General features: G+C 40.6%; 1 protein-coding gene across 1 annotated transcript; it reads right to left on the reverse strand.

Moving 5' to 3' along the window:
* Nucleotides 1–220: 220 nt before the first annotated feature.
* Nucleotides 221–6712, reverse strand: eif3m (eukaryotic translation initiation factor 3, subunit M). Its single transcript, XM_066684815.1, has 11 exons — nucleotides 6561–6712; nucleotides 5665–5797; nucleotides 5437–5575; nucleotides 4983–5106; nucleotides 4757–4851; nucleotides 4587–4670; nucleotides 3964–4063; nucleotides 3779–3860; nucleotides 1154–1297; nucleotides 916–976; nucleotides 221–418 (listed from the first exon to the last, which is right to left on the reverse strand). Exons 1-11 carry the CDS (start codon nucleotides 6600–6602, stop codon nucleotides 295–297), a joined length of 1128 nt encoding a protein of 375 aa, XP_066540912.1. The 5' UTR covers nucleotides 6603–6712; the 3' UTR covers nucleotides 221–294.
* Between the last annotated feature and the right edge of the window lie 7694 nt (nucleotides 6713–14406).

The following is a 14406-nucleotide window of genomic DNA, read 5'->3' on the forward strand; positions in this document are numbered from 1 at the left end:
TTAAACGAATCCAGACCAAAACACCCAGACAACCCAAATCATCACCTACAAACAGTTCCGGTCAAACAGAAATCTTCTGAGGCCATTTCACAGATGTTTAAAATTACTGGACCTGATTTGTTTCTAAAAGCTCCACACAAACATCAAATGGTCACGTACTGTTACGAATACTCAACAATGTCCTATAAACTACTGAAGAGGCAACAAAGTAAATCTTGTTTTCACTGGTCTTTTATTGACTGTGCATATATATATATAAAAACTGAAATTGATGAGAGGGAAGAGTAGGTGTCGCTAAGCATTTGGAGACAGGGTTTGGAGGCTGGACTTTACTGTGGCCAGATTTTGCTTCCAGGAACTGAGCGTATCGTACAGCTGCTGCCACTGCTGCTTTCCAAAGGTACGATGGGTGCTGTGGCTACAGAATAAACGCAAGAGCAAATTAGCATTACTTAAGTTAAGGTAATTATTTATTTAAAAAAAAAACCCACACAACTAAATGCCACTAAGCAGTCACAGAAATTAATCTTGCACTAATAAGAATCGTGATAACTGCATACGTAAAACATCAACTCAAACAATAACTGAATAACAACTAAATATGACATAGTTTAAGACACAATCTACCAGTCTTTCAAAGCCTAACAATTTAGATTTATTGCCCCCTACGACTAATTTTTTAATGTTTGTCGAAGCTTTAAATTTGGCGGAGAAACAGAAGTATCAAACCGAAACTAAGTAAGCAATTGAATAAAAGGTTATATAAAAACAAAAAAGTTAACAAACAATTAATTAAAAAAACAAAAACAAAACTAAGCTTTACGTAGAAACCTTGAACAAATTGTACTCAGGAAGAATTACGAAAAAACAACAACAACAAAACTCTAGAAGACATAAGGTACTTTCACAACTTACCTCACGACAACTTTTCTCTGCGTCTGGTCAATTTTGCAATACACCATTTTTGTCCTCACAGCTAAGATATGAAAAATAAAAACAATCAGAATTGAACTGGAGCATTACACAATCCCGGGCAGTCCTTTAAACATGGGTAAGTCAAGCAGTCATTGCTCAATTCCTGGTTTACTTTTGGTTTATTATCTTTTCCCCTGTCCAGAGGGGGTTCATATTACAGAGAGTCATGGAGGTGTACCGTCAATGACGAAAGCCTCCACATCTTCAGCGCCGATCTGCAGCTCCTGTTGCATTGTGTCGAAACTAATCTCTTTCATCTCCACAGCCATGCCCATGAAGGTCAACAGCCTCATCTTTGCCATGTTCTGCTCATGGGAAAGACCTAATTCAGAAGAATCACAAAGCAAAAGATGGGAGAGAGGAGAAAAAACATAAAATATTAAGTTCTCCAAACTATGCTTCTTTATTTTTTCACAAATATATCATCCTTTCTTAACCTTTTCTTAAAAATACTGTGATTTTAAATGACCTGTAAAGTTACCATAGATATGGTAGTAAGTTTCATCATTGTCAAAAATCACTGACACCATCATTCATTCATTCATCTGTAACCCTTATCCAGTTCAGGGTCGCGGTGGGTCCAGAGCCTAACCCGTATCATTGGGCACAAGGCGGGAATACACCCTGGAGGGGGCGCCAGTCCTTCACAGGGCAACACACAAACACACACACACACATTCACTCACACCTACGGACACTTGAGTCGCCAATCCACCTACCAACGTGCGTTTTTGAACTGTGGCAGGAAACCGAAGCACCCAGAGGAAACCCACGCGGACACAGGGAGAACACACCCCACTCCTCACAGTCACCCGGAGGAAACCCACGCAGACACAGGGAGAACACACCCCACCCCTCACAGACAGTCACCCAGAGTAAACCCACACAGACACAGGGAGAACACCCCACACTCCTCACAGACAGTCACCCAGAGGAAACCCACACAGACACAGGGAGAACACACCACACTCCTCACAGACAGTCACCCAGAGGAAACCCTCACAGACAGTCACCCAGAGGAAACCCACACAGACACAGGGAGAACACCCCACACACCTCACAGATAGTCACCCGGAGCAGGAATCTAACTCACCTCCTCCAGGCCCCTGGAGCTCTGTGACTGTGACACTACACTATCACTAACACCATTACAGCAATTTATCATCATGAGAAAATCAATGTAACATTAAGTATTTTGACTCAACCCAAATTTTTACTGCGAACTGACTTGATAAAAAGTTATATTCAGAAAATGTTACGTAACAAAAGCTTTCGATTCCCTCTCTGCTCCAGACACAAACAAAAGACTCTGCTGCTGAGGGGAAGTGTAAATAATTGTCTGACCATCATAAAAATGTATTTACATTAATTAAATGATCACTGACACAGCCAGGGAACCAATGACCCTTTACGTGATGATGTAATTGGAGAAGTTATAAGTTAACCTACTAATTTGTTACAACAAGCCTTTACAACAAATCAGAATGGTTTAATTCTGTTCGAGGCAGGGAGGATCCCAGCTCTAATTAACAGGCTGCTTTGGGCAGAAGCCAAACAAAGCCACTGCTGAATATCACATTCCAGCAGCACCACAGCTCTCTACAGCAGTGCGTGTGCTTAATGGCCCAATGCAAGCCTTTGTTTGAAAGGAGTTAATGCAGCAGGTTATTATGACGTTTAATAGCACGTAAGCTACGTACGTCCACCTGTTTCTCTGCGTAATTTCTTATCCTCATTTCACCCTGTTCTTCAACGCTCAGCACCCCCACAGAGCAGGTATGATTTGAGTGGTGGATCATTTCCAGTGCTGCAGTGACACTGACGTAATGGTGATGGTGTGTTATTGTGTGTTGTGGATCAGACACAGCAGTGCTGCTGGAGTTTTGAAAACCCATCAGTGTCACTGCTGGACTGAACAGTAAACCGATCAAAAATACTCAGCCGACAGCATCCTTTGTCACTGATGAAGGACTAGAGGACGACCGACACACACTGCTCTGTGGAGGTCCTGACCATTAAAGAAACAGGGTGAAAGGAGAAAGGGGGGAAAAGGTGGACTACAGTCTGTAATTGTATAACTACAAAGTGGTCCTCAGAGAATGGTCAGTGAGTGTAGAAACAAGGTGGACATGTGTTATGGTTGACCAGCGTACAGGATAATACAAAATGGTTCCATAAATATGGAGAACCAATGCTTCACCTTCATCTCCCACCACTAGCTGCACTGCAGAGCTAGTGAACAGTGGGGAAAAGTAGCCAACGGGAACAAAGTTGAACAGAGCCCCAGAGATCTCACACACAATTGGACCACATTCTTGTATTATTTCCACCTATTCATATATTTAACACTCGGCAATTGACCATGTTCAGCTCCACTGCGCTATAACGCTTTATTTGAGGCTCTGAGCTCTTTATGGAGTTTAAGCTCGACAAAGAGTCTGCACAGAAGAACCAACTCTTTGGTTCTAGCTGTTCCAAATTAGGTTCATGAATATGAACTCTTCTGATTCCTGGTTGGTGTAAAATAACAAGCTGATATTCCTCGTGTTCTGATCACAAACATACAGCTGGGATATAATTAGCTGTTTACATTTCTAGTGTCTCTGGTGCTAGGCAACACTTTTGTTGTTGTCTTCAGGGATTCCCAAGAATTATTTCAGTTCCTAATTTAAGTGATTGTCTAACGACAGATCCTGGTAGCACAGTTCACGTATAACTCATAACACGTATAAATCCCAAGATAAATGTTGATGTCTGCTTTGAACAGAGCCATAAAAACCAGTCCATGAAGTATAATACGTACCAAGAGAATCAATGAAGTCTTTGTTGGACTGGTAGAACTTGACATAGGCGGCCAGCTTTGCACTCACAAAGATGGTCAGGAGCTAGTGAGAGAAGTTTGGAAATGTAGTGAGTTTGGAGAAACAACATCAGTATGTGAGCTTGTAAACATGGTTGGATAAAAGCTTGATTTGAATCTCTTCTTACATCATGAATTAGTTCTCCCTCCAGGAAACGCACAGGCTTCAGAGCCAGGAGGTGATCAAACAAAAACGTGTTTGGATCTTTCAAAGCACGGACAATGCACCTGTGAGTATAGAGCAGTCAGGGTTTACGTACCAAGAAAGTGTAACCAACAGCGGTGATTCAACCATTCATTTTAGAATTTTAAAACTGATTACAGTAATATTCTATAAAGTAAAATAAAATTCACCAAGATCTTTACTGAGTAGGCCATGTATAATTTTCCTACATTGACACCTTTTAGATCCCTGTCAGAGCAAATATTCACTGTAAGCGATCAAGCACTTAGTCCAGCACGAGTCACACACCTGGGAGAATATGATGAAGGATGACTCATCTGTTTTTTCACATCTCTGTAGATCAGTGCTCAAACGTTAATTTGTCTTTGTAACGAACTTTATGTCACGACTGCATGACTGCACCACCACGCTGACTGAAAGTGCATTTTCAAGCACAGTTTAGAAGTTAACTGCTTAAGTACCATTCAAGTGAAACATCTGGATGTATGTTTCTCCAGATTTTATTCAGTGTTGCCCTGTTTTGTCGTCCGTTTTCATCTATAAGTCACATAAGAAAAAGAAACATACCTGTGGGCATCTACCCGGGCTTGTGAAGCATTATCTTCTGTGTAACTTCCCAAAAGTTCGACCATAACTTTAGCAGCAGCCTCGCTGTAGGGAACCAAAAGCAAACTGTGAACAAGGAGCACAGAGCCAAGAGGCAAATCCACGTTTAAACAGCAGACCAATGTGGATACCTCTTCTTACAGTCGACCAGAGCGTCATACACCAGTCTTAGTAGAGTGTGTTTTTTTTCTGTGGTCAGATTCCAGTCAACGATCCACTTGCGCACCTGTAACAATGTGAAGACTTAACTGTGTTTTCTTTTAAATTAAAAAGCAAAAATAATTAGATTTATAAAATAATTTTAAAAAGCATTAAAATGATTTGGCTAAACGCTAGTGGTTAAACTGATTGCTGTACCTGGTCTAGGTCAGTAGGGATGAATGAGATGGCATTGCAGGCAGCTGCCACCTTGATTAGGCTGCAGTAAACAGTGTACCTCACTGGTGTGTTCTCATCCATACCATGGAACAGGTTGCTCAGGCTAGATAGATTTATAAAACAAACAAACACAATTTTCCAGCAATTTATTCAATGCCATTTCCACCGACTAGATGTCTCTGTCCATCACTGAAGTTTGCTAAGGTGGGAGAAGTAAGACTACCATGAGCTTCCTCCAAGACACGAGGCTCCACTACACATTTTAACCAACCATCTCGGAATACTAATTCTGTTGTGTCAACAGAGCAAGGACAGTTATGTTTTTTGGACTCTCAACCCAAGAAACCCTGCACTATGTAAACTTCAGTGATGAAAGAACAAGTAAAAAACGAATGAGCTAACTCATGAATAAACGGGTGAATTTTGCACATACAGCTGCATCCTGAGGGAGGGCCTTTCACCTTCCCGAAACTTCACAAGTTTCTCACAAAGGCTCTCGATAAGAGCCTCCTGCTTGTCCGTTTCCAGGATCAGCAGCAGGGACACGATGCTGTTCATCACGCTCTCCACGTCTGTATAAGCACACGACAGGAACATGGTGTCAAAAACAAAGCCCTTGAAATGATACTAATGACACATCCATGGCTGTTCAGACAGTTACCTTTATCATCATCTTTTAAACAGACATCACAGGCCTCAATGATCTGAGCCAGGTCGACATGGAGGCCTCCTTCAGAGTTCTCCTCCGAGATCTCAGCTCCTTTGGATTTGATGTAAGCCCGGAGCTCTGAAGCCTTTATATGGAAAAAAAAGAAACATTATTAAACATCAAAGGTTTAAAAAAATAATAATTTATTTAATATATATGCCGATAAAAAAAAGGTTTAAATATTAAAACCACAGAACATATGTCATTCCTAAAATCTATATCTGTATTGTTTATATACAAACTGCTCTGTATTGAGTCCTGTAAAATAAAAATAAATAAATAAAAATAAAGCACCAGATGTCTCTTTTCAAATATAATCCTGAACACGAAATTATGTGCATGATTAAACATCTGTTTCCTAACGCGAATAATCAAGGGCAGGACAAACGACACTGCAGCCAGAGAACAGAATTCCTCCTGAAACCCCGACATTGCTCTTCCATTTACTGGCACTTTTATAATTATTATCAGTTCATCAGTCTCAGTAACAGAAGCTGTGGTGAGATATTGTTGAGCGGAGGACCTTCCCCGTTGGTAAAGAACTCGAATGATGGCAAACACAATGTACGTTATATTAACAGCAAAAATATTAACGCTATACTGATTTCTGATTCAGAGGAAACGCATACTAGACAAGATCATACTATGAACAGATAATTCCTGGTTATTCAAACTCCTCATGTAGCTGTAATTATCCGTTCCACCTTAAATGGTTCGGCTGTATTGAAACCCCGGCGCCGTTTAAGGTGGAACTGGCTATTCAAAATAAAAAGGTAGCGAAAAGGAGACAGTTTCGGACATAATCCGCACACGGTGGTAAATACCACACCCGGCGGTGTTTAAAGCACCTGGTCTTCTTCGGTGATGTCTATAAAGGCCGGGACGCTCATTTTAACCTCGTTTTTTAAAAAGCGGTGATGAAGCACACGCTCACGATGAGGCTCCGCAGGCCCAAAGAGAAATGACGTAGTTCCGGTCGAGTGTCTTAAAGAGACAGACCCATGTTCGTCTGAAACGGAGGGGGGAACTCACAGGGAAAAACGCTGATGTGGAGATACTTTTACCAGACACAGTGTCTCTTTATTCGCATACATATATGACAAATATATTTTCAAAAGTGTGGTACAATTTAAGCGCTACACCCGCTGTTTTCCTGAGGCAAACCTTTTCAATTTCAGTTGTGACCCCATTTGCTGTACTTATAAGTCATTTGTTAATAGAGGAAAATGCTAAATTATGAAAATATTTACCGGTACGAATGACACCCTTATTTGCAATCCAGGAAATCCTAAACGAAAATCTTTGAATATAACAATACTCTGTTATTATTCATATAGTTGGTGACCAGACGTCCTCTTTTACCCGGACATGTCCTCTTTTTTAGACTTAAAAAATGTCCGGGCGGAATTTCACTAACGTCCGGGATTTTGTTTTTCTAGAGCTCACATAGAACTTCGAGAACTTTCGTACACAAACTAGTCCCGCCCTCCCCTACTCCGATTGGTTCGCTTGAGTGAGAAGGGGGCGTGGTGAAGTAGCCTAAAATCTTCTGATTGGACGGTCTGACTGTAGAGCTACCGTTATTGGTCGATAACCTTCTCTGTAAACATTTAATTGGTCAGTCTGCACGTCAGTAGTCCTCGTTTACCTCAGGCAAAGCTCATGTACCTACCCTGAGCTCGAGCAGCTATGCTGGAAAGAAAATGTAAGTTCTTGGATGAATTAAAAAAGAAATTCCCATGTTTTGTGTAGCAAATAAAGGTGTAAAGGACCTAAAAGCACACGTAGGTTCAGCTAAGCATACAATGGCAGCAACCCCCCCCCCTCCCGAGACGTGTCCTCTTTTTCACCATCTCAGATCTGGTCACCCTAATATACTATAAAACAAATATTTTACAGTTATTGTACTTATATGGAGACAATAAGCAGCTAATATCCAGGCAACATGTTTTTCATTGCCCTGGCTCTTTAATGCTGTATATTGGTGTAGACACTCTTACAACAGTGACAAGGCCTAACTGAACACCCAGCCAGTGCTCACACTCATTCCTACACTAAAGGGGAGCTGACCAAACGGGGATGTGAAACAACAAGATGGTAGAGAACAGAAAACGAGGGAAATAGGCCTGAACACAAACAAAACACATTACACAAAACAGACCTTAACAATTGGGAACACCACAAACCTAAAATAACAAGGGAGGCAGGGCAGTGGCGCAGCACAGAAGCCATGTCATCACATGCTCTCTCCTCATCCCTTTTTTTGCCCCCACACATATCTCTCCATTTCCATGGTTTGAGAAAACACAAAATTCGCTAATCCAGTTCAGGGTCGCGGTGGGTCTGGAGCCTGCCCAGAATCATTGGGCTCAAGGCAGGGACACACCCTGGAGAGGGCGACCACAAAATTATTTTGACAAATAATTTTCATTAGGTAGAACTGTGTGACCCCAGACATGGAAACAAAAAAAGATATATTTGTTCATTTCTGCATTCACACATCTGCTTAATGTAGTTAACCATTATTTGACCCAAGAAGAAACAACTGATTTTGTTTTCTTGTTATACATATGCTAGTTTTTGTGACTGATAGGAAATTAACATGCAGCGAGCCACTAGTAACGTATGATTAATTTATTGGCACCGAGAGCTGTGTACAAAAGGTTCAACATTTAGTCACAGGGAGGTGTTTAAAATGTGGCTCATGCACACCAAGGTCCTGGGAGACTTGAGTCTGAGGTTGCTCAGTATAGATTCTGGACAGTTGTACAGTTATCAAACCAGCAGCTTTTATCATGTCTCCATGTTTTTGAATCATTACACTCTTACAGTGTTAAACTTAGAAAACATAAAAAGACCTATAATACATTAAACTTCCATTAAAAGCATATTGGGAACAGGTTTATTGTTGCAAAGGATAAGGATCAGTTTAATGTTGAAGTGGAACAGTCATATTTCTTCCATGAAGCCTGCAGCATGAAGCCAGCGACAATACATCACTTTCTGAGCAGCAGAGAAGTGCCTGGTACCAAACGCTCCTGTGTGTGATGTGTCAGATTCAAAAATTTTGGCCTGACTCTTTTCCCAGGAAAACGCCTCCGGTTCATCTTTCCTGTTCATCGGTGATATAAACACTGGGCGATCTGTTGTGTTTTGTGGATGCTGTTACTGTAGTAACAAGAAACACCTCATTACACTGACTTTGATGATCTGAGCATTGCAGATATTGAATTTGTTTTTTAAACAATTTGTTTGTTAGTTTTCAGTAGGTAACATCATTTGGGAGAAACAATTGATTGTAAATATTATCGCCAAACTTTTGGAAATAATTTTTTTAATCAGCAAATAAACCTTTCATATATTTAAATCATGTTTGGCCTACACATCCCTAACAACATTTAAGTAATGAGCAGCGGGACATTAGAATAAAACCATCAGAAACTTGAAAACGGAATTGAAATTCATCTATTCATCTCTCATGCTCTTACCCAGTAAACAAGGAATGTCCCTGGACATTCAAAATATGTCTAAAAGTAGTCTGTTCCTCAGGGACATATTTTAACATCAATGGATGTCCAAAATCCATCTTAATAAGTTAGTTATCAAGTGGTGACCAATCGATAACGTCAGTGGACATCCAAAATGCGTTTTATACAAGTAATTTATTTCGGAACCAATTAATAACGTCAATGGACATCCAAAATACGTCTAATAGTCGTCTTTTCAATGTCTGTGTTTGGACGTCTTTTCAACTTTCATTTTCAACCTTAAGAGAACGTTGATTAGACGGCAGTCATTACATTATTTCAACGTTGAATCAACGGATAAATGTTTACTGGGTAAACTGTATTACATACAGTTAACATCGTTAAGATAAGCTATACATTCCCGTGTACAGTTAGCCTAATATTCTCCACAAGGTGGCACTACCCACATGTAAGAGCTGCTGTTCATTGCTTTGCATCAAAGACACTTTGTGTCCTTGTTTCTAGTTTATTTGTGTGAAACTTCAGAGGTTCTCTACACAAAAGTGTGATGTTAACAGTTAAACATAGTAAATGATGTGATGGGTACATGTAATAAACATTACGTGCTCATAGTGGTGCTTAGTTACACTTGTGAAAAATCCAACAACGCCTTATGATCTAGCTCTTTTTTTAACATCTTTCTTACATCTTTGGAATTCAAAAATATTCCCTGATTTGTGTTCAAGCCTTTTTGTTCAGATAGGAGTTATTTATTTACTTATTTATAACAAACTGTCAAAATGTAACTGTTGTGGTATTGCAACAAAAAAATAAATAAATAAACACACACACACACACACACACTGCGCTGAAAAATGTCCTCAAAAAAACAACAAAAAAAACAAAAAAAACATATGGACTCTGAAAGAAGGATCTACAGTCTTGCTCTGAATAGAGATGATTTTCCTTTCATATGCGCATTAGCCTTCACCAATATTTACAGGTGTGTTCTCCCTGTGTCCGTGTGGGTTTCCTCCGGGTGCCCTGGTTTCCTCCCACAGCCCAAAAACACACGTTGGTAGTTGGATAGACGACTCAAAAGTGTCCATAGGCGTGAGTGTGTGAATGTGTGAGAAAATAGTTTTCAGGCAAATCACTAGTTTCTTGTCCATAAACAGTAGCCTAGACAATATCCGGTGCGGGTTCTGGTCTAATCACAGCACTGAGACTGCTCTAATCAGCCATAAATGACATTCGCTTAAATACAGAGGCTGGAATGGTATCTCTTCTATTACTTCTTGACCTTAGTGCTGCCTTTGATACCACTGACCATAAGATTCTTACAGATAGACTCGCAAACTGGGTTGGACTCTCAGGAACAGCCCTGAAGTGGTTTGTTTCTTACCTGGAAGGCAGGAACTACTTTGTAGAAATAGAAAATAATATTTCACAGAACACACCAGTGACCTGTGGTGTCCCCCAGGGCTCTATTCTTAGTCCACTTTTATTTAATTTATACATGCTTCCTCTTGGCCAGATTCCACAAGACTATGGGCTGTTCCTATCACAGCTATGAAGATGATACTCAGATTTACATGGCCCTGTCTCCAAACGACTCTGGTCCAGTTGACTCATTAAGCAAGTGCCTTGAACACATCACAAAATGGACGGGACACAACTTTCTGCAGCTGAATAAAGATAAAACTGAGATTATACTATTTGGGAACAGCACTGAGAGACAAAGATTGGCTACGTATCTGGACTCGAGGGCCCTCAAATCTAAAGAACTGGCTCGCAACCTTGGTCTATTAATGGACTCAGATCTCAGTTTTAGTTTCATATTAAAGCGGTTACTAGATCAGCATTTTTCCATCTTTAGAACATCAGTAAGATTAGAGATTTTCTGACTAAACTTATCCATGCCATTATTACTAGCAGGAATGATTACTGTAATGGTCTCTTAGCTGGACTTCCAAAAACAGCTGGGTCACGGTGCTTCAGCTGATTCAACATGCAGCTGCAAGAGTTCTCACTAAGAGCAAAATAAGAGATCACATCACCCCCCCCTTCATCCTCAGATCCACTAGAGACCAGTCTGTTACAGAATAGACTTTAAGGTGTTATTACTGGTCTATAAATGTCTAAATGTCTAAATTACAGCTCAGTTTAAAATATTCTGCACTTTTATTTCTGTAGCGGCATTTTATTTCTTTTCTTTTATTGTACCATTTTAAATTGTTTTAATCATTTTTAATCATTTAATCATTTTACTATTTTTAAGTAATTGCTTTATTGGACTTTTATGATTTTATTCTGGCTTTTAATTTAACTGTTTTTTTTCTGTAAAGCACTTTGAGTAGATAGATAGATAGATAGATAGATAGATAGATATTCTATTGATCCCCAGGGGAAATTCAAGATTTTCAATTGCTTCTGTATGAAGGGTGCTCTATAAATAAACTTGCCTTGCCTTGTGTGTCACCCTGCGAAGGACTGGCGCCCCCTCCAGGGTGTGTTCCTGCCTTGCGCCCAGTGATTCTGGGTAGGCTCTGGACCCACCGCGACCCTGAACTGGATAAGCGCCTATAGACAATAAATAAGTGTTTACAAGAGAATATTTTTATTATAGTCATAAACTCTCTACATAATATGCATTCTGAAACCCTCTCTATAAAATAACACACCCTATTATAATTATTATAATGTAAGCTATAGTATTAATCATATATTATAATCCTCCTACAATTCTGTGGCTTATTCTTGCACTGGCAAGAACGAAGAGTGTAGGAGTGAATGGAGTGCTACTCCCGAATGGTCCCCTCGTAGCTAAGCCCCTCATTCCTGTGGCATGCTTTGGAAGGCAAATCCTGGGGCCCTAGTTCAAAGTCCACCTCAGGTCACAATCTGTGAAGAGCGTGTTCTTCCTGTGTCTGCGTGGGTTTCCTCTGGATGTCTGGTTTCTGTTTCCACAAACACTTTGCAGAAGTGCCTGTAAGTGTGACTGTGTGAGTGAATAATGCCCTGTGATGGACTGGCACCCTGTCTGGGGTGTATTTTTGCCTTGCCCCCAGTGCACCCAGTGATTCCGAGTGGGTTCCGGACCCACTGTGGCCCTGAACAGGATAGAAAATGGAGCAGAGAATGAATTAATGAATGACTCCTAGGGAATGGCATTATCATTTCTGACAATGTCCACTGTAGCTGTGACCCTTCTGTCCACACTTTCAGCAGGTTCCCACCCTTCGACTTCCTCCCACCTCCTCAGGACTCATCTCATGTATCAGTCTGGTCAGTGAACTCATCAGAAATCTGTTTGCCTCAGTGAACAGGACAGAGAGGAGTATCTAAGGTAAACACTCAATACAGTGATGGTACTACAACAGTATCAACTTGAAGTTGCACTGTATGTGTAAAATTATTAAAAACTGCAACCATATTTGAGACAGGAGTTCAGGATGAAAAAAATGAACAGATAACAGCATGGCATTGTTATTTTAAGCACAGTCTGGGATGAGTCTCCCAGTTTTTACTACATTATTAATTATTTCTATGAGACCATTTCAGTATTCCATGGAAGGGACTGGCATTTGATGGTTTAATAATATTTGAAGCACAAGGGGTGAGCAAAGGTTACAGTAAAGTTTTTAAGGGTGTGGTTTGCCACATGAACTGTTGAAGCCTTCCTGGAATGTTAACAGTTCTCCAGAGTTTGTCTATATAAGCTCGCAAGCAGTGACTAAATCGACAATTCTGCTATTGCTTCACTGAACGATAGTGACTACAATGTTTTGTCATGCACTTCCCTTTTAGGCACAGCTGGAACTTCATTTGATATACACTTCCATACCAAACTCTTCAATGGTTTATTTATTTTCCTATCAAAATGGTGATTAAGCAGAATCATTGAAATTTATTTTCAGAGATAATCCTAAAGCCTTACAACGTGCAGGACCTCCTAGACCAGGGGTGGGCGATCTTATCCGCAAAGGGCTGGTGTGGCTGCTTGTTTTTGTTCCAGTCAACCAGGAGGTCACATGATCAGTTGTTTTACTGCGACCACCTAATTAAAGGAGTGAAATCAGGCGTGCTCTCACCAGAATCGACTACAATCCAGCAGCCATAAGCTGGTGCAGATAAGATTGCCCACCCCTGTCCTAGACCATCAAAACTGTCCCCATCAGAAGAACGGCATTTAAAGCTTTCATCTTTTAAGAGAGAGGAGTAAATCAAGTTGAATTGTTCTTTCAACCACTTTGAGAAGGCAACTCAACACTGGATCTGAAAGGACGTGGCGCAGTCGACAATCCCTTACTGAGAAACGGAAGTTTGCAATTGTGTTTTGGTCACCGCAGAACAGAGCATCAGTGAATGCATTTGGCATTTCTTGGACTGACTGAATTATGGTGCTGTGGAAAATTCCTGCAGATTCTTTGAACAACTGAAAGCACATCATATTTAAAATGGAACAAAATCAAGAATCTGATTTGTCAGTTCTCTTAATGATGTGTTTAACTCTCAGAAGTGCAAAGAAAAGATTTTCAATGTTTCCACTGACAGGTGTGAACGTATTTTGTAAATAGAAGCAAGTTTAGAATTTGAAGAATTTGTTGGAAAAAGAATGAGAACTTGGACAGGAAGTGGAAATATGTCCATGGTTATTTCAACAAGACAACGCCAGGCCTCATTCTGCATGTGCTACAACAACATGTGTCATGGCTTCGCAGGGAGGACGAGGAGATGGACGTAAATGCAAGGAATTTTATTTAACACAGACAGAATCAAAATAAACATGGGTAGTAAAGACAAAACTAACTAAACAGAGCTTAACAAGGATGGACTGGGAAGAGCCATGAACCGGTGTAGACACGTGAGAACAGAGAGACTGTGAAACACATATCTACACACACAACACCAGACAAGGGAGCACTGAAACAAAGGGACTATATAAGGACAAAACAAACGAGGAACACCTGGAGACAATAACGAGACAGAGGCAGGACTAAGGTGGGGCTAGGGCGGAGACAGGAACACTTGGTGGGGTAAACAGACAGGACTGGACCAGGATGTGACACATGACTGTATTTGACACAGAATGCGTCTGCATGACTGACCTGCCTGAAGTCCTGATCTGTCTCTTATACGGCACATCACCAGGAAAGAAATCAGAAAATGGCAAAAACTGACTGCTCAACAACTGAAATCTTGCATCAAGCCAGAAAAGGCAGAA

This window comes from Hoplias malabaricus, chromosome 11 (genome assembly GCF_029633855.1).
Source record: "Hoplias malabaricus isolate fHopMal1 chromosome 11, fHopMal1.hap1, whole genome shotgun sequence".
NCBI lineage: Eukaryota > Metazoa > Chordata > Actinopteri > Characiformes > Erythrinidae > Hoplias > Hoplias malabaricus.